The sequence below is a fragment of the Podarcis erhardii genome (assembly GCF_964252035.2).
Source record: "Podarcis erhardii genome assembly, chromosome: 3".
Taxonomy (NCBI): Eukaryota; Metazoa; Chordata; class Lepidosauria; order Squamata; family Lacertidae; genus Podarcis; species Podarcis erhardii.
The window spans coordinates 77,919,235-77,940,142 of record NC_138507.1 but is presented as its reverse complement, the minus strand read 5'-3'; the positions used below and the strand labels follow the sequence as shown (position 1 = coordinate 77,940,142).

At 42.7% G+C, this 20,908-nt stretch overlaps 1 protein-coding gene across 1 annotated transcript in view; it reads left to right on the top strand.

The window, feature by feature from the left end:
- The window catches only part of NID1 (nidogen 1), a 52,519-nt gene extending 48,970 nt beyond the window's left edge, over window positions 1–3,549 (top strand). Inside the window, exon 20 of the mRNA XM_081856459.1 lies at window positions 1,477–3,549. Coding sequence (XP_081712585.1) covers window positions 1,477–1,598 — 122 coding nt within the window. The 3' untranslated portion in view covers window positions 1,599–3,549. The remainder of the gene's footprint in view (window positions 1–1,476) is intronic.
- The last annotated feature ends 17,359 nt before the right edge of the window (window positions 3,550–20,908 follow it).

The window sequence follows — 20,908 nt, the reverse complement described above, 5'->3', positions numbered from 1 at the left end:
GTTAAATTTCAAGCTTTGTGCCAAGTGTAGACTTTTAAGATGCAAAGTGGAACTGACACCTTTCTAAGAAAATGCAGCCTGTGCATAACATCACAGGATCATCAAAGGGCTAATCTCTAGCTGTGGGCATACTTCATGGGAGTGCATCATAAGCATTTTATTATTTTCTCTCTCTTTTTTTGAGGGGGGGAATACGTACGTGTTTTGCACAAACAATTTTTGTCTGTTTTCACTGCCCTTGATATTTCTGTCCCTTCTGCTACTTTGATGATTTCCTTTCTTCCTGGGCTACACTTCTGAGATTTATTATCCAAGAGCAGTTGTTGTGTAATCAGTTTTTTTTATTTTTGCAAACCAACTTGAAATTGTTGATGAAAGGCACTATATAAGTGTTTTAAACAAATATTAAGCAAATTCAGCTCTGTTACAGTGATGCCACTTCACTGCTAACATCCTTATGGCCCCTGTTCCCCATGTTTGCTGAGAAGAATTCTTGGACACTGTAAAAGTTGAGAGATCCCCACTGTCTGTGAGGAAGAGTCCAAGGTATACATGTTTTCTAATCCCGCTTTGGTGAAAAGTCTGACCTCTACCTTCATTGTTCTCCTTTTTGGAATATTTCTCATGTTTAAAGGATGTTTAAAGGATGTTCAGCACTGATGCTAATCAGCAGCCAATGAACTGAAACAGAAAAATAGAGCTATATCATCTTTAATATAATGGGCTAGTTTGCATGTTATGCTAAACCATAGTTTAGTATTGTATGCATGAACTGTGCCAAACTTGGGTTTCTGTGTGGCCCTGTCCCTCTCTTTGCAAACCTGAGGAGGAAATCAGAATTCTACTCTGTTTCCAAGCACAATTCAAAGTGTTGGTGCTGACCTTTAAAGCCCTAAACGGCCTCGGCCCAGTATACCTGAAGGAGTGTCTCCACTCCCATCGTTCAGCCCAGACACTGAGGTCCAGCTCCGAGGGCCTTCTAGAGGTTTCCTCACTGCGAGAAGTGAAGCTACAGGGAACCAGACAGAGGGCCTTCTTGGTAGTGGTTCTCGCCCTGTGGAATGCCCTTCCATCAGATGTCAAGGAAACAAACAACTATCTGACTTTTAGAAGACATCTGAAGGCAGCCCTGTTTAGGGAAGCTTTTAATGTTTGATATTTTATCGCTTTAATAATAATAATAATAATAATAATAATAATAATAATAATAATATCAGCATCAGCATCCAGCTTTAGGATTTCTGGTTACTTCAAACTTTTAGTTAGTTTGAAAAATCCAAAATAGTATTTGATCCTGGCTTTTTTTCTGGCATACACCAAGGCAACGGTGGGGTGGGTGGGTAGAAGCATACAGTCCAGGCTTTTCACAGTTTGTGGATATTAACTAGCTCATAGCTGAGGGTGTCCAAACCAGGTCAGTGTTTGCTTTCCTCTAATGCTATTTTCTTCCGCTGTGTTTTTATTCCTTTGCTATAGGACATAACTATTGTTCGGTGAACAATGGCGGTTGTACTCATTTATGCCTGGCTACTCCTGGGGGCCGCTCTTGCCGATGTCCAGACAATACCATTGGAGTGGATTGCATAGAAAGAAACTGAGAGATGCAGCCTGAAATGCATCGAGGCAGCTGCCACCTTTTGGAAATATACTGTCAACAACCAGTTAAAAGGCCAGTTACATTCAAGTAAAGATCCTAAAGATACGATCTCCATGCTGCCTGCAGCTAGAAACTACAAAGCACACGTGTTATAACAACAGTGGCTACATTATGGAATGCTGGCATATCTTTGCAACCTCTCCCCCCCCCTTTTTTTTTTATAAAAAAAGACAAGCCTAGTGATCAGCACTTGTTAGGTAGAATCTCTTAGTCCTATTGTTGTAAAGCTGTAGTATGGGGTGTTCAAAAGCACAAGAGGTCAGGATCTCAAACACCCATGATCACTTGGCGTGTAAGAGTATTCTGACCATATATCTACAAATTAGCTTTCAATAGGTCGCCCTTAGTGCATCTGACTTGTAAGCACCTAAATATTGGGGCAGAAAAACCCAGGAATGAGTAGGTTGAAGTGGTTGAAATAAGGGAGATATTTTCAATAAGAACCAACAACTTAAGTGAAGGGGATCCCATATTAAGTAGGCTCTTATTCCTCCTCCCCTACTGATTTTAAGCGCTGTCAATACAGTATGTGGGATTCACCTAATGCCTCCCCATCAGTGGAAGCCCTTCACAAGGGCTTCCGCATGTGCAACAGGGGTCCACCCTGCTTCGTCTGTGAACACTACACATGTCCCTGAAATAGGCTTTTTGAGGGATTTGGGAGAACCCCCATAACAACACCCTGAGGGAGGGAAGGGTGGGTTGTACAGATAAAAGCTTGCTATGCAACATTGAATTCCACCCAGTATTATCATTATGCTTCACAAAATAGAAACAAAGCAATTTAGTACTAGAAATTGTTTGCTAGTCTGTCTCGATATCACTTTAGTGGTTATTCAGCTTTTCACTGTTTATGTGACTTATTGACCACTTATATTGGCCGTGTTTCTCTGATTTCAAGAGGACAACATTAGGGTAAAATGCCACTGAATGCCTCTGCCCATTTTGAATGGGCTTCTACAAAACAGCATGAATTTAAACTAAGGAATGTGATGTTTCAGATAGATCCTGTCAAATATTTTTCATTTGCTTTTTTTAAAAAAAATCCATTTCTTTTGACACTTCCTTATTTCATAAGTTTGATAGTGGTCCATTTCCAAATGTTTTTGTTGTAGTTTCAGATGTACCTTACTTTAACACATGCCATGAACAATGAGGGTGGTGAAACAAGCAGATAGCCAAAATATTGTCAGTAACATTGACTTTGGAAAAAAATAGGGCCAAGGTACATGTTTGTTGCTTACAAGCAAAATCATTAGCAATGGAATTTGCAAAGCAGGGTGTAGGCTAAAGGCTGATAAGCATTTCCTAATTCTTCTGCTAAGGCATTTTTCAGAAGCCTTGTTTTTGCTGGTAAACACATCCATAGTACATCCAACAAACAAAATGCATAGTGATCACAACTTACTTCTAAATATCTAACTTTAGAATGCTGCAATTCAATTTAAAAAAAGAATCTTTAGATCCCAGACGACTTTACTTGCCAGGCCACACCATTATTAAAGCAGAGCTAATTTTGAGCCTTCAGCTCTCTGACAACTTTCTTCATTTTATATTTATCATTAAAATATCAAATGCTACATTAATATTTTTATTTTTTTGTATATCTCTTATATATCTATAATGTGTTTAATTCTAACCTCTATTAGACATGTCTGCAAACTGTAAATACCAAAAAATTGAGCTCAACCAAACCAAAGGTGCTGTTAATAACTTTTCTTCCAGTTATTTCATTTTCAGGTGACAACGGAAAAAGTTTACATGCTGTACAGCTAATCATATCACTGCCAATAAAAAAGTATGTGGTTTTTTTGTAAAAAAGAAAAAAAGTTTTTATCCTTGCAGTATAACATAGTGCTTTAATATTTTTATATAAAAAGTTTTTAGACATACTTTGCCACCCTATCTGTATCTGTGTTTGCATGCAGATTTGCTTTCTGACTTAATAATACTTTTATTACACAGCATACACAAGGAAGTTCCATACATTACTACCAATCTAGCAAATTATTTATATGCAGAGCTCCTGATAAAGTCCATGAGCTGCTCACTGAGCATGCAGAATCTATTCACATAAAATATTTGTCTGTGTATGTAAGCAGAAGAACTATTTGCAGCAGTCTCTGGGTCTGTTCAAGGTAATGTACATGTTATGTCAAAGAGAATTCTGTATCACCCTAGTTCTGCAATGGACTATAAAATTATAGAGCCCCCTATAGAAACAAAGTTGTTGAGATCCATGTGCCAGTCCTGACAAAAGCTGCCCCCTATTTTAGGCAACAGTAAGATGATAGCTGAGAGAGAGATTTCTAGGAGTGGGAGGGAGCAGAAAATGAGATACTGTCGTGAAGGCACAATAGATGGTTACAAAAGTTGTTTACCTAGTACTAGTTCCAGCTTAGTGTTTTTTTAAAGTGCATCAAGGAAGAGAAAATTCCTGTGCATTTGTGGACTATGCAGACCTTCGTACATGATTGTGCTCTGTACGGTCTTGAGGTCCTGTGTCTGCTGCCCCTTGGGTGTAAATCCATCAGGTAAGTCACTGCCATCTAATGGTGATCCCACCACTTACCCATTTTATAAGCCTGTGGAAGGTAGAGTACACTTGACTTGCAGTGTAGTTTGCAAAGACTAGTTGCTCGTATTTAAAACATAACAAAGAAGCCTCATGAGATAAGAGGTCATAAACCTCAACCACTAATGTGACAGAGAAGGCTAGTTCATTACTACCATGTCTTAGGGGATCATTCTAAGTGAGAAATGACTTATGCCTGATGGCTTACGTTACTGTAGTAGTGTAGAAACAATTTCTACTAGAAACATCCAATATTCTAGCAATATCTAAGAAGTAATTCATGTACTGTTTTATAGGCTTATAGAAATGACACAGGACAGGATCGTGGTGTTGTAACACTTGCATCCTTTGACGATGCATGAATTAGGCCTGAGAGCTTTAGACTGGTGTTCAGCACAGTTCACTTTACACTTTTAAGTCCCAGCAATCTAGGGCTTGAACACCTTCTGAAAAGCCTCCTTCCAGGCAAGTTCCTCCTTGCTTACACAGATCTGCAGGATAGATGTTGTTCCATGGCCTGCCCTTAACAGTTGTGAAGAATACGAGGTCATGGGTGTGTACCTTTCCTGCACAAGCATCAATATCTATGCTTACAATATCAGCTGTTGTTTCCAAAACTAAGCAAAGCCTAGCTGTTCAGGGAAGTGAAGGTATTTAGATTTGAGCTTTTGCCATTTGCTGTGGTCTATGAGAATATTCTTCTGCCTGTATTTCATGTGTATTTACATTTTTTTAAAAAAAAAAACCCACAACATTTCTTGCCATTTTTTATACTTTGTTTTTAGTATGTTGCATGGTGCTTCGTCTGTCACTTAGGCAACTGAGAGTGCAGCATAGAACTGTATGAATAAATAAATGCTGGCATTTGTGCAGCCTGCTACAGGCAACTATGACATTGCAAATGCTTAGCACCAAAGCCTCCTCAAATCCCACAAGCAAAGCAAATGATAGCCTGCAGTAAGCTCCATATTGGTATTTGCTATGTCTCGGATTTCAGAATGATTGAAAATTACCCCCAGAAGAAACGGAATAATCTAAATTGCTGTGAAACTGTTTGGACTGGCACTCTCCCATGCACTGGGGAAATACTAAGCAATAAATGTTAACGGTGCTGTATTAGGTTTTTTGGCCTGCGATTTATTATCTTCGTGGAATGCATTCCTCGGATACTGCTGCCACATCAAGGGAGCCTGGAAAGTCACAACATCCTCTAAGGGAGTATTCCAAGTTGGAAATCTGCTTGTTCGACATTTCTCTGATTACACAATTTTGTTACAATACATTGAATGTTAACTCAGTGGAATATAATTAAGAATGACAGGAGATTATTAGAGGATAAGAGGATAAATGGCCCCTCAATGACAGTGTCACACTTCATCAATTTGATCTAGGGTTCGACATGGCCTAATTCTGAGTGCAGCACTTCATGGTATATTGCTGTGGCCTAGATCTTGTTGCAGTAGAGAAACATGTCAAATGTTTAAAGAGGAGCTTGCTATATTCCAGCCTTATAATGCAGTAATGATGACATTGCCACTTTATATGGGTATACCCATTTGAACTAATACTTTACTGTTCCCAATCAAATAACTCAGGCCGTGCCAGAACAACAACATCTAAAGCCAGTTTTAAGCAGGGCTGTCCATTGTGGGCTGGCTTTCTCAATGGATTCTGCAAGTTCTGGTTTGCTAGGATTTTAGGAGTTCCTGTGTTTTGGAGTGGGTTTGGTGGTGGTTATTAGTTTCTTAAGAATTTCAGTTCTAGCTTATTTGTGTAAAGTAGCATGCCTTCTTGTACAGCAATTAAAGCTGCAATACTATGCTAGAGATGGGGTGCTGGTGGCAGTCCAGCTGCTGTTAGACTAAAACTCCCAGCATTCCCCACCAGAGGGCAGGGGCAGCTGGGTACACTTGACCTGGGTCTTGGGGGCGGGGCTGCACTGGCCAGGGGGCCATCCAAGAATGGGGGGGGGTTTAATGGGCAAAATAATCATGGGTGAAATGAATCACTGCAAGGCTTCGATAGTAAAATCTGGACTTGTGTTACTGTGTGCTAGCATGTAGCAGCAAAGCAGATGAGGTGCTGGCACATCTCATTGACAGAACTCCCACCCCGTGCCTCAGACCATCTCTGCATGGGCCTGTTCCCCATCACTGGCCATGCTAGATGAGCCTGGTGGGAGCTGGAGTCCAATAACACCTGACAGATCCCCCTCCCCGCCTTGCCCAGTTCCCCAACCCTGTTCTACACAGTTACCTGGAAGTAAGCCCCATTGGACGTATCAGGGTTTTCATCTGAGTAGACATACAGGCTTGTACTTTAACTTGATCACTCTTATGTCTGTGACTCCAGTGCAAGGCCAAAAGGTTTGGGGGTGAACTTTGATATTCAGATCATTTAGTCCCTGCAAGCTGATATTCATATGAAATAGAAACATCATTTAAGTACAATTAAAGCAAAAATTCAGCCAGAATTTGCTTTATTGCTTTGTGTTACAATTTTCCGTCTGAGTCCTTTCCAACTTGAATGCTAGAGGCTGGTAGCAATGCATTAGAAAGAGATTTAAAATAAGCTGTAACCCATTAAAGCCAATTAAATATCTACTGCACTTCTGCTTTTCTGCTCACTCTCGCTCAAGGGCCCCTCAAGGCTGGTTTTCTCCCCCAGCGGGTGCATTCTGCAGCATGCCATTGATGCAATGATACTGTATTAGTGGTGTGTTTATACTGGAACATTCACCCAATCATTGATTCTGTGATGCCTCCCCAATGTTGCCACATTATGGCTATCTGGAGAGCAGATACTGGATTTTGGTAGGAAGGCAGGACAGGCAATGATTGGAAACAAAGCAGTATGTCTGCCCCAGAAGCTTTGTAGGCACAAACAGTACTGAAAGTAGGAATGCATATGTTGTGCTGGTGCTAGGGATCAAAAGCTCCTCTTCTGCCCCCTTGAATCATACGCCTGGCTATAATGGTTGGGACTGATAGGAGTTTTAATCAAAAACATCTGGAGGGGTCCAGGCTGGTGAAGGCTGCTTGACTTTATCACCCACACATTTAATTTAATGTTGTGGCTTGAAGCTGGGGTAGCAACCTGGCAGCTCACAGGTAAGAAGAGCCAGTTCACAAGGCAACTTGGACCTGGCCCCTTATGACACCACCAGAGTTTATAGTTAAAAGGTTACCCACAATTTCATTGGTAAAGGTGGGGGAACTACTTTCCAATTGTAAGATCTGGAAATATTTCGCACTTTAATGCTATCTGTTTTGGATTCTGCAGGCAACATGTAGGTAATATGACTGAGCATGAGGCGCATAATAATGGAAGATGTCACCAATACTGCTAGATGTCACCAGTTTTATGATGGGCCCTGGCTAGTCTTGATTGTGTGTGGCAAGATAAACTCGGGCCCTCAGATCACTGTCCGGAGAATAAAATAGCTGCCTAAACTACAAAACTTGGTGACTAGACATTTCAGCACGGTGTTTCTAATTCTGTTTCTTAAATGGGATCTATTTTAGCATGGTTGGTGAACTAGGCTTCTCAGATTTCAATTGTTTTGTTATCTGAAGTTGTGTGCCACAGGGCCTCAGGACTGGGAAATTCTGAAGATGAAAACATAAGTGTGTATATTCTGTTCTGGTGCATTTCTGCAGCCTTGTTATCTATTTGACCCATGACATTTACTGTTACCTGAAAATTATTTGCCGGGTGTTTTTTGTTTTTTGGGGGGGGCGGTTTACAGGGGGTGGGGAGGATGGTTTCTGTAAGAAAGCCAACATCAAAGTTACTTGAATTCCCCTGTAAACTAATAGAAGGATCAAACACAGTACTTCAAAGGCTGCAGCTCTCTTGGATAAGAGTGAATGGGGTGGGAAGGAGGAAAGGAAGGAAGGAATAAAAGGTAGCAAATTAGCCCCCCAATGATTCACAATGTGACAAAGGAAGATTTCCAAAGCAAAAGGAGAAAGACAATAGTGACACTTCCTCAAACCCTCATGCTTTTCAGGGTAGTCAGCCATTGAAATAATTAAACAATCACATGTCTGACATTTAACAAATAATAAATAATAATTTTTTATTTGTACCCCGCCCTCCCCGGCTGGAGCAGGGCTTAGGGTGGCTAACATCATGAAACTAAGACAGTATACAAAGAACATAAAAACAGGCAATCAGTTAGTTAAAATACATCTTAAAATTAGTTCAGAGCAAATTAACATCTGGACAGATGGCAGTCCACGGGTAAAATTGAGAGTGGTTAATATTCTCCAGGGCCAACTGTTACCACTGATCTTATAAAGGACCTGTGAGCGGGCTAGGAGGCCTCTTTAATGCTTGTTCTTATTAAGAAAGAAAAGAATCAGACTGAACCCCGACCAAAGGCCTAGCGGAACACCTCCGTCTTGTAGGCCCTGCGGAAAGATGTCAAATCCTGCAGGGCCCTAGTCTCTTGTGAGAGAACGTTCCACCAGGCCTACTAAAGTAATGAATCCATGATAAACAGACTTACATGCTTTAAAACATCAGGAACAATATCTTTTGGAAGCCATTTTAAATGTTATATGGAAAAGCAAAATATAAATAAAAGTAAAAGAATAAAACAATAAAACTGAAGTATCTTGAGGGAAACGAGCCACTTCACTTAACTGTACTGTAAACTATTTTGCATATGAATAAACAAAAGCAAACAAGTCACTGTTGGAAGGAAGCACTCTCCATCAGAAAACATGAAGTATCCTAAATTATGGTAACACACCAGAATCCAAATGTCTTCAAAAACTATAGAAGTTCAAGAGCAATTAGTATTATGGGTGCTATAATGATTATCATTTTCCGATTAGCCATGTCACAGTTACATCTTTGCCATTCTTCATGCCGGAAGGCAACCTGTCTGCTAGCTTTGAATATAAATTGGACAAAAGTCAAAAACATTTTGAATTTTGAGTATATGCCAATTTAGCCAGGGTATGAAAGAGAACTACATTTATTTTTTACGTCTACGTTTTGCAGCAAAAGGGTTGCATAAGTGAGGAGATCTGACTGCCACCACCCTCCCTGCCAACTTCCCCATGCTCTGAAGCTGCAAGCACTTCTTCAATATAAAATCTGATATGTGCTGAGATAAAAGTGCTTGAAGCCCTGAAACACAGAGAGACAATGGCATGGCCCTTTCAATGCTAAAACCTTACCCCTTGGTTTATACATGAATAGAGTTGACAGCTCTTGAAAGGCAACATTCTGGAACTTCATGGACCTCCAGCATGGAGACTGGTGAGAAAAAGGCCTGGGATCTGGTAGGTGCCAAAAAACTGGGTCTAGGGACAGGGTCTGGTGGTAAAAGGATGGAGTGCCATGCCCCTGGGGGCAAAGGCCACAGCGAAGGGTGGTTCCAGAAAGGAAAGAAGTACAGTCCATGGGAATGATCTCTTCATCTAAGGTGGGCCAGTATTGCATGTGCTTAGAAGCCCCTGCCATCTAACAATACCATCCAAGCCACCAAAAATCATCTCAAGAAAACTCGGGCTACAATTACATTACCCTTCCTGCTCTCTTGTCTGCAAAGGAAGCTGCCAGAATCACAAAGCCAGCTAAGCCACCAGTTTATTTAACATCCATCTGAAGCCAGCTGGAATCACGGATCGAACAATCAGAATGGTAGCAGCGGGAATGATTGTAACATGAAGGAACGGCCACTAGAGGGAGGTTGTATTCTGAAGACACAGGAATATGGGTGTTCTGAAGAGGGAGAGGGAGTGTGACAACGGTTGCAGATGTAGCCTTGCATGTCTTTATTTCTGGGTGATGAATAATGCTTCCTTTGTTGTTACAAACCCAATCGCTGTCATTTCTGAGGAGATAATCTGGCTGGCTGGTGCATGCATCTGGCCCAGGAACTAAAGAGCACTGTTATTACTTTGATAAGGGACAATCAGTGCCAGGAAATGCTGTTAATATAGACAACAGCAGCAACTCATCCTTTCCCAGTCTCCTCAGTCCAGACTGCACAAATAAGCTTGCACAAGCATTCCCGTTTTCTCCTACATTACTATTTCCCCAAAAATTTAGTAAAGAGGGCCCTCCTCAGGCCTCTGATTTCCCTTCAAATCTGTCTTTTTTAAATTATTGTGAATAAAGAACTGCTGTAGTAGCTACAAACATGAGTCTGACCAAACTGCGGGAGGCAGTGGAAGACAGGAGTGCCTGGCGTGCTCTGGTCCATGGGGTCACGAAGAGTCGGACACGACTAAACGACTAAACAACAACAATTACACGGTGTTATGTAAAACCCTTGTTGCTGACCCCCACATATTAAAAACCTCTTGCTGTCCTTGTTGCTTCCTTAGGTCAAAAAGATTGCTGGTCTCCCATATTACACAGCTGTTCTTCCTTTTTTTAGTTAGCCTCTCTTACTTTTGTCCTAATACCTGTCAATATTAATGTATTTTTTTAAAAAAATACCATATGACATCCTTTTTTCTTGCTTGGATGCATCTCGTTTCATTCTTGTCTAATTCATCTTCTACATAACTCTCTCTTCTGGCCTGTAGAAAACCTCCTTCCTAACACACAGTACTGAACACCATCAATTTACTGAATTCCTGGGCAGTCTTCCATTAGAGGGCTCTCTGGTTCCACAAATTCAATTTCCCTCTACAATATGGCACTTTGAGGCACAGTGTTTTACATTTTTACTGCAATTTCACCTACTTCCGCAATAGTCTCCAGAGAGTCAGTGCTCTGTGCTGAAGAGCCAGATGGATGCATGAAGTTGGTGGCAGGGTCATAAGACATGATCCCAACCCCTTGCTCTGTGGGAAGATTATGTCCTGTTTTGATTGACTAAATAGGGTTGTTCTTCTCCAAACACAACAGCTACCACATGTGCATATGAGGAGGCCATAACATTTTAAATCCATTTATCTCAGTGGTTCCAATCATGTGGAAAGGCTCCATGCTCGTGGTTGCAAAAAATATATCAGGAATGTACTGTGAAAGGAAAATGTGTGCGTGCATGTGTGAATTGCCATATAATAAAAGAATATAATAAAAACATCTAAAAATAGTTTTTAAAACAATACAAAAATAACTGGAGATATATTTAAAAACAATAGAAAATGAACATTTATGGCAGAGACCTTTTCATTCTGCTGGAAGAGCGTCAGTTGTTTTCAGAAGGTACAATTAGCGGGCACCTGCCATGCCTCGGTATGTATGCATCTCAGATATGTGAGCACTTTATGCTTAAGAATTGATGTGCTTCTACCAACGTCTTCTTTTTTGAAGAAAAACACTTGCTGTTCAGCAGCCGACTGACAAATAGTGGAGGACAGAAACAACATGGGGGTGTTGTTGTATGTACAGCAGTGCCTAAAAGGTGCCTTCATCCAACACTGAAAGCACATGGTCATGCAGTGTGTACATTCTCTAGGGTTCAGCTGCCAGTGTGGTCATCACATGTGGGGGGGAGGGTGCCATCTTGTCCTTCCCCTTCCAAGACTCTGATGATAGTAACCTCCCAACAGCACCCCCTAAAACTGTTACATGCATTTACTTTGTTCTGCTAAGTATGGATCAGGAAAACGACGTTTCCTCCAGTTGTGAACGAGCCATTTAATAATTTATGGTTATTCTACATCATGTAATGGAAGAAATATATTTTAGGTAGGAAGCAAAATGGCCATCACATAAAGGCTGCCTCTGCTGCATTTTCGTCTTCTTCCATTATGTGACTTCCAGTCATTCCATTTATATCACTGCCTGGAACCAATTCTAATGCCCTTTGTTTTGTTACTATTTCGTTGCCATGTAAAAAACCAACGAAGTGTTAAAAGGAAAAGATAAAACCACCCAGATAATGAAACCCAGCTAAATAGGGCATCCTTTAAAAAGAAAAATGAAAAGAAAATAGGTATTGTGCCAGCCCATCTGTTATGCTGTCTTGCTCTGCTGAGTGAACACTGTCTCTGCGTGCGTCATTCAGAGGCTCCGCTGCCCAAAGGAAAGCTGGAAGGGGAGTTTGTAAAGTACATTCTCTTGTGCATCTTCTCTTCTTTTTCCCAGCGTACTTGCATGCATATTGATGTTAATGCACTCACACAGCACGCACACACCATGTTCATTCAGAGGCAATTCTGGAGAAATGCCTCTTCCCAGATCATATCAATTCCACATTACTTTTCCTTCCTTCCCCCAAATACATCTGAGATTATTCCATGCTTCTTGTCTAATTGATCTCAGCATGAATATGTGAGTGGTACTTTTGCTTGTATTCCATTAAGCTTTTTATTGATTTTATTGCATACCCCCCCCCCGGTGTTATATAGCATATTCTTTACTTCATCGTTGTGTTGCTTTTAACGTTTTATTGGAAGCCACCTAGTGAAAGATTGCCCGGAAAGGTGGAATAGAAATACGTACAATTTATTTTTATTCCAGTCAGTGCCAAATAAACGAGGACAGAGTGTTACGCAAAGTCTCCCCCTCACTCCTCCCTGAATGTCTCAAGGAAGTCACACAGGAAATGTGAACCAATGATAATAATTTCTTCTATTTCTGATGCTCAGGCTTTTGAGTGCTTTCATTTATGTAAACAAATGACACCACCCACGCACAAGAGCATTTGCGGCAGACAAACGAAAGCCCTAAATGGGGATGGAGTATGTACCCCAAAAATAACAACAGACCAATCAGGAACAAGCGTACTCAGTGGCGTACTGACTGACTTTTCAGGGGGAGATAATGGGAACAAGGGGGGGGGGACAGATTGTTAGGAATCCTCAACAGCAACACTCCCCCCTGGAACATTTCATTGCGGGTCCCACTTGTTGAAATGGCTACCAATTCAGTCCAATTCATGAGTTAAGGATCAATGGAAATTACCGTATTTTTCGCTCTATAACACGCACCTGACCATAACACGCACATCGTTTTTAGAGGAGGAAAACAAGGGAAAAAACATTCTGAATGAAACAGTGGATGTATCATTTTTGTGCTTCATGCTGTGGCCACAGACATGTGATCTGATGGTGAATTTGGGGTGACCCAATGCAAAAATCCTGAGAATCCCTGTGGATCCATGCTTTGTAACCACGTTTTTGCACCATTGCAGCCCCAGGCAACAGTGGGTGCGTGATTTTGGGGGGGCAGGCTGTAGCCATGGACATGCTATGTGCTCTGATGGTGAATTTGGGCTGACCCAATGCAAAGATCCTGAGGATCCATGTGGATCCATGTTTTGTAACCACGTTTTTGCACCATTGCAGGCCCAGGCAACAGTGGGTGCGTGATTTTGGGGGGGCAGGCTGTAGCCATGGACATGCTATGTGCTCTGATGGTGAATTTGGGCTGACACATTGCAAAGATCCTGAGGATCCATGTGGATCCATGCTTTTTAACCACATTTTTGCACCATTGCAGCCCCAGGCAACAGTGGGTGCGTGATTTTGGGGGGGCAGGCTGTAGCCATGGACATGCTATGTGATCTGATGGTGAATTTGGGGTGACCCAATGCAAAGATCCTGAGGATCCATGTGGATCCATGCTTTTTAACCACATTTTAAGTGGGGAGGGAAGGAAAAACCCAGAACAGACAAGGAGCATGAGAGGGGTGTGCAGAGAAGCAGCTGGCTAAGAATGCAGGAGAGGGGTATAACGGGAGGGAGGAAAGGAAGGCAAAAGTTTTCCCTCACCTACCCACCCAAGCCAGCCAGCTCGCGTGCGCTCTCTCTCTCTCTCCCTCCTGCATGTTTTCAGCAGCACGGAGGCACAGAGACGACACTCTGCTTTCCCCTCTGCTTGCCTGGAGGGGAGGGGCTTTCCCTGCTCTTTGTTCCGTTTGAGCAAACACAGCAAGGAAACAGAGCTGGGTGGGCAGTAAGACCCTGAGGCAGAATGCAAGAAAGCAGCCGCTTCCTCTTTTCAGGTTTCCCTTCTCCGAGACGCGCAATTTGATTTTTGCCTCATTTTTTTGTCTCCCTTCGCGCCATTTGGCTCCAGGGACCACACATTCGCTCAATAACACGCACAGACATTTCCCCTTCCTTTTTAGGAGAAAAAATCTGCGTGTTATAGAAGGAAAAATACGGTAGATGGAATATGTTGGTTGTGGTTCTACACCTTATAAGTCTTATTCCTTTGTTTCACATTTTCTTCAGTAATATAAACCTCTCCTGTGATAACAAAAGGAGCCCTGGTCTTGAATTACTTCCAGTGCACTGGTTTGCCTTGGCAACACTTCCAGCGTTACTTTCTGAAGTTGCACAGGCAAACATAATGCCAGGAAAGTATTGGTGGTGGTGGTGGTATCCCTCAATTTCTCCATGAAGCTGAACCAAGCCGAATGTGGGTGGACTTAAACTTGAGCTTTGTGGATCCAAGGTGAACATTTTGGTTCTCTGGTTTTTGGTTTGGCTCCAATGAACACTCTTTCTCATTTACCAATCCACTGCACTGACAAATACCCAAATGTCTACCTCAGAGGGGGCAGCCCTACCATTAGGCAGAATGACACAGCTTCCTCGGGCAGCTGATTTGGAATCGATTGAAAGGATAGAAAAATATCAGTTCTTAATTTGTTACCTCTGTGGGGTTCTCCTGACTGCTGGGGGGCATGGGTGAGAAGAAGAGGGGAAAGCCCCATTGCGCAAGCAAGCATCTCATCTGTCCTCCCAGTTGAACGACGTGGCCCAGGGAGAGAGGGAAAAATAGTGGAAGTGAACAGCTGGCTTCGCAAATGGTGTAAACAGGAACGGTTTGGATTCTTAGATCACGGACTGCAGTTTCTTGAAGATGGACTTCTGGCAAGCGATGGGCTGCACCTCACAACGGTTGGGAGGAATGTTTTTGCCAAAAATCTCAGAAACCTCATCAGGAGGGCTTTAAACTGACTAATGTGGGGGAGGGAGACAGTGCTCCTGAAGGTAGGAGTCTATCAATTGATGAAGATGATCATCCAAATGTCATAGACCAAATGGAGCAAACAGTACGCAGACCTAGTGGTGGGAGGAAAAAATCCTTAAATAAGAGACACGGGGGAATGATTAATGGACTTCAATGTCTGTACACTAATGCGCAAAGCATGGGTAATAAACAAGATGAGCTTGAGCTCTTGGTACAGCAAACTAAATATGACATAATAGGCATCACTGAAACCTGGTGGGATAAGTCCCACGATTGGAATGTAATAATGGAGGGATACAATCTATTTCAGAGAAACAGACCAGACAAGAAAGGAGGAGGAGTGGCGTTATATGTCAGGGATGTGTATACCTGTGAAGAGATCCAAGATTTAGAACCTCAAAGCCAAAGTGAGAACATTTGGGTCAAAATTAAGGGAGAGAAGAGTAACAGGGACCTCATTGTGGGAGTTTACTATAGATCCCCAAGCCAAACGGAGGACATAGATGATGCCTTCCTGGAACAGATGGCCAAGCATGCAAAAGGAAGGGAGATAGTAGTAATGGGGGACTTCAATTACCCGGATATTTGCTGGATGTCAAACTCAGCCAAGAGCATAAGGTCAAACAGATTCCTCACTGGCCTTGCAGACAACTTCGTTGTCCAGAAAGTGGGAGAAGCAACAAAAGGAACAGCCATTTTAGATCTGGTCCTAACCAATGTGGATGACCTGGTTAGTGGTGTAGAAGTGGAAGGATCATTAGGCGCGAGTGATCATGCTCTTCTGAAGTTTACTATACAGCGGAAAGGAGCAGCCAAGCATACTAGGACTCAATTTCTTGACTTTAAGAAAGCCGACTTCATAAAACTTAGGGAAGTGCTGGGTGAGATCCCATGGACAGTAATACTAAAAGGAAAGGGAGTTCATGATGGCTGGGAGTTTGTTAAGAGGGAGATAGTAAAAGCACAACTTCAGGCAATACCAATGAGACGGAAACATGGAAGGTGCCTAAAGAAGCCAGGGTGGCTATCTAAAGAACTTTTAACTGAGTTAAGATTAAAAAAGGATGTGTACAAAAAATGGAAAAGGGGGGAAACCACCAAAGAGGAATTCAAACAAATAGCCAGCACGTGTAGACACAAAGTAAGAAAAGCTAAAGCACAGAATGAACTCAGGCTTGCTAGAGAGGTTAAAAGCAACAAAAAAGGTTTTTATGGGTATGTTCGTAGCAAAAGGAAGAACAAAGAAACAGTGGGGTCACTCAGAGGAGAAGATGGTGAAATGCAAACAGGGGACACAGAAAGGGCTGAACTCCTCAATGCCTTCTTTGCCTCAGTCTTCTCCGATAAAGAAAACAATGCCCGACCTGAAGAATTTGGAGCAAATGATTCAGCAGAGGAAACACAGCCCAGAATAACTAAGGAGATAGTACGAGAATACTTGGCTAGTTTAGATGTATTCAAGTCTCCAGGGCCAGATGAACGGCATCCAAGAGTATTAAAAGAACTGGCAGATGTGATCTCAGAACCACTGGCAGTCATCTTTGAGAATTCCTGGAGAACAGGCGAAGTCCCGGCAGACTGGAGGAGGGCAAATGTTGTCCCTATTTTCAAAAAGGGGAAAAGAGAGGACCCAAATAATTACCGCCCAGTCAGTCTGACATCAATACCAGGGAAGATTCTGGAGCAGATCATTAAGCAAACAGTCTGTGAGCACCTAGAAAGGAATACTGTGATCACCAATAGTCAGCATGGATTTCTGAAAAATAAGTCATGTCAGACTAACCTGATCTCGTTTTTTGACAGAATTACAAGCCTGGTAGATGAAGGGAACGCAGTGGATGTAGCCTACCTTGATTTCAGCAAGGCATTTGACAAGGTGCCCCATGATATTCTTGTAAAGAAGCTGGTAAAATGCGGACTTGACTATGCTACCACTCAGTGGATTTGTAACTGGCTGTCTGACCGAACCCAAAGGGTGCTCATCAATGGTTCCTCTTCATCCTGGAGAAGAGTGACTATTGGGGTGCCACAGGGTTCTGACTTGGGCCCGGTCTTATTCAACATCTTTATCAACGACTTGGATGATGGGCTCAAGGGCATCCTGATCAAATTTGCAGATGACACCAAACTGGGATGGGTGGCTAACACCCCAGAGGACAGGATCACACTTCAAAACGACCTTGACAGATTAGAGAACTGGGCCAAAACAAACAAGATGAATTTTAATAGGGAGAAATGTAAAGTATTGCACTTGGGCAAAAAAAATGAGAGGCACAAATACAAGATGGGTGACACCTGGCTTGAGAGCAGTACATGTGAAAAGGATCTAGGAGTCTTGGTTGACCACAAACTTGACATGAGCCAACAGTGTGACGCGGCAGCTAAAAAAGCCAATGCAATTCTGGGCTGCATCAATAGGAGTATTGCATCTAGATCAAGGGAAGTAATAGTGCCACTGTATTCTGCTCTGGTCAGACCTCACCTGGAGTACTGTGTCCAGTTCTGGGCACCACAGTTCAAGAAGGACACGGACAAACTGGAACGTGTCCAGAGGAGGGCAACCAAAATGGTCAAAGGCCTGGAAACGATGCCTTATGAAGAACGGCTAAGGGAGCTGGGCATGTTTAGCCTGGAGAAGAGGAGGTTAAGGGGTGATATGATAGCCATGTTCAAATATATAAAAGGATGTCACATAGAGGAGGGAGAAAGGTTGTTTTCTGCTGCTCCAGAGAAGCGGACACGGAGCAATGGTTACAAACTACAAGAAAAAAGATTCCACCTAAACATTAGGAAGAACTTCCTGACAGTAAGAGCTGTTCGACAGTGGAATTTGCTGCCAAGGAGTGTGGTGGAGTCTCCTTCTTTGGAGGTCTTTAAGCAGAGGCTTGACAACCATATGTCAGGAGTGCTCTGATGGTGTTTCCTGCTTGGCAGGGGGTTGGACTCGATGGCCCTTGTGGTCTCTTCCAACTCTATGATTCTATGATTCTATGATCCTTGCCCGGGCTGATGGAGCTCATTAATTGAATCCAGCAATACACATTGTGTATATAGACAGAGACAGAGAGTTGCTGGGAATTGTAACTCTGGGAAGGGTAAACTGCAGTGCACATTTGAATGTGCTTCAAATGTGCTTTATAGGTAGTGTGTACATGATCTCATAATACAGGACACCAACCAGGCCTTCTGGGGCTGACCACTGCCTCATGTGAACCAAGCACATGCCAAACACATCCCTAGGCAAAGCATTACAGTGGTACCTTGAGTTACATACGTTTCAGGTTATAGACTCTGCTAACCCAGAAATAGTGCTTCAGGTTAAGAACTTTGCTTCAGGATGAGAACAGAAATTGTGCTCCAGCAGCACAGCAGCAGCAGGAGGCCCCATTAGCTAAAGTGGTGCTTCAGGTTAAGAACAGTTTCAGGTTAAGTACGGACCTCCAGAACGAATTAAGTACTTAACTCAAGGTACCACTGTACACACAAAGGTGTAGGGTGCTAAGCAAGCTGCCTTTTAGGGAAGCGAAGCCTATTAGCCATTAGGGACGCGGGTGGAGCTGTGGGTTAAACCACAGAGCCTAGGACTTGCCGATCAGAAGGTCAGCGGTTCGAATCCCTGCAACAGGGTGAGCTCCCGTTGCTCGGTCCCTGCTCCTGCCAACCTAGCAGTTCAAAAGCACGTCAAAGTGCAAGTAGATAAATAGACGGGAAAGTAAACGGCGTTTCCATGCACTGCTCTGGTTTGCCAGAAGCGGCTTAGTCATGCTGGCCACATGACCCAGAAGCTGGACACCAGCTCCCTCGGACAATAAAGCGAGATGAGTGCCGCAACCCCAGAGTCGGCCACTACTGGACCTAATGGTCAGGGGTCCCTTTACCTATTAGCCATTTACTGATCTTCATAGTGAAGATCCTGTGATAAGTTTTCAGTCACCCCAGAACACAATATAAAGACCACTGCTCCCACACTGGTAGAGCAGATACCTTCTCCAATGAAGTTTCCTGGGAAAAGGGATTGATTACTAAACCATTCTAAGAACTGGAACTCTGTGAGCAGAACAGTGGTCCCTGTCAACTTAGATGAATGAATGAATGAATGAATGAATGAATGAGTTGGAGAATATTCAGCAGAAATTCTGCAATTTCAGCTAGGCTTTACAATAAGCATACATTTCTGCTCCTTCACTCATGCACACTGATTTATATGCTGTTCCGGTACATGTCAGTGCAGTGGAAATAAGAGCTATGCTTACTAGCTAGAACATTTCTGCTTTTTCTAAGGGGACTGGGCGAATGTAAATCAAATAAAAGGCATCACTTAAGAAAGAGATGGGAACTTAATATCTCTTATTCTTCTTTTGCTTTGGTGCAGCTGTTTCAGAGTTGCTGTCTGCAAAAGGAGGATGTCCCATTGGCTAGCAGTTTGTTCATTTAATCCTCGGCAATAAATCAAGCAGACGTTATTCCCAAGAGTCTGATGCATTACATAGTTCCCACCGCTCCTTCTGACTCAACAGGTGAGTCACCAGCAGCCATTGTTTCTGTGAGCTCAATCCTTTTAACTATTGATGAGTAATTCCTTAGGGCAGCTAATGGAAGTTAAGTAGGTTTGTGGGAGAACTCTATATGCGCGTGTTTGGCATGCGAAAGCGCAGGGAAGAACATTATACTTTACCGGCAGATCTTCCTGTCACAACATTCGGCGTCGAGCCTAACATGGAATTTCCAGTTTCTCAGAAAACGATGTCTATTTATTGACACTCTAAGCTAGCTGAGCTGTCTTAATATGCCTAATTATTTTTATTATACCGCTTATAAAGAGTCTGTTTCTAATCTAGTGAAGGCTCCCAGAACTCTTCCAGTAACTTCAGGGGGGTTTAGGTAAGGCCAATATACATGACATCCCCTGGGAGTAAAGCAGATGGTTGACAAGCAAACAGATGGCATGGCTAAACTCACTCTGACAGGCCTCACTTCACTGACAGGGATACGGATTTTGCTTGTGTTTGCATGTGACTGCATATCTGTATTTTACCTTCCCATAGTCTCCAGGCAGACAGGGCTTTTTTTCAGCCAGAACTCGCTGGTGTTCATGGTGAGTTCTGGCACCTCTTTTTCTAGGAAAACAGCCTTCAGACGGACATATTTTTTCCCTGAAGTTGAGCTCTGATACCAGCAGTGACCTAGGCTTGGAGAAATGGACTCAGAGGGTGAGGTGGTGGGAAAGTGCAGGCTCAGTTCTCTTTATCTGTGCACCCCTTTTGCTTTAAATGAGGTCCCTCCTCATCCCTCTTGATGTGTCATCAGGACAGACATAGTCCCCCAAATGGGTCTGCTACCACCATCATACCCAGTTGTGTCTTTCTTCAGATGGTGCTTTTGATAAGCACATGTATATGCATATACATATACATATTCATGTGCTATGAAAGCAGGAGACAGGATAAGTTTCCATTCATGATCATGACATATGATTCCCCTCCCTCCCAGATGATGGGAACAAGCAGAGCACCAAGGAAGACAACTGGCCAATGGATACCCTGATGTCACTTCTTTCTGGTCATCCCCGACACCTCCAAACTGCCTCAGTAAAAGTGCTCAGTTCCAAAAACAAGCTCCCTGCTCCCAAAAACACAGTTCCCTTGATGAGCTCTTCTTCTCTTTGCCCTGGGGCATCTATTTGTGTGTTAATTCCACAGGGTTTGCCCATGCTGACTTGTGCTATGGACCAAGCTGCTGATCTAAGGGTTGCCTATATTTAAGGTCCTCTTCTC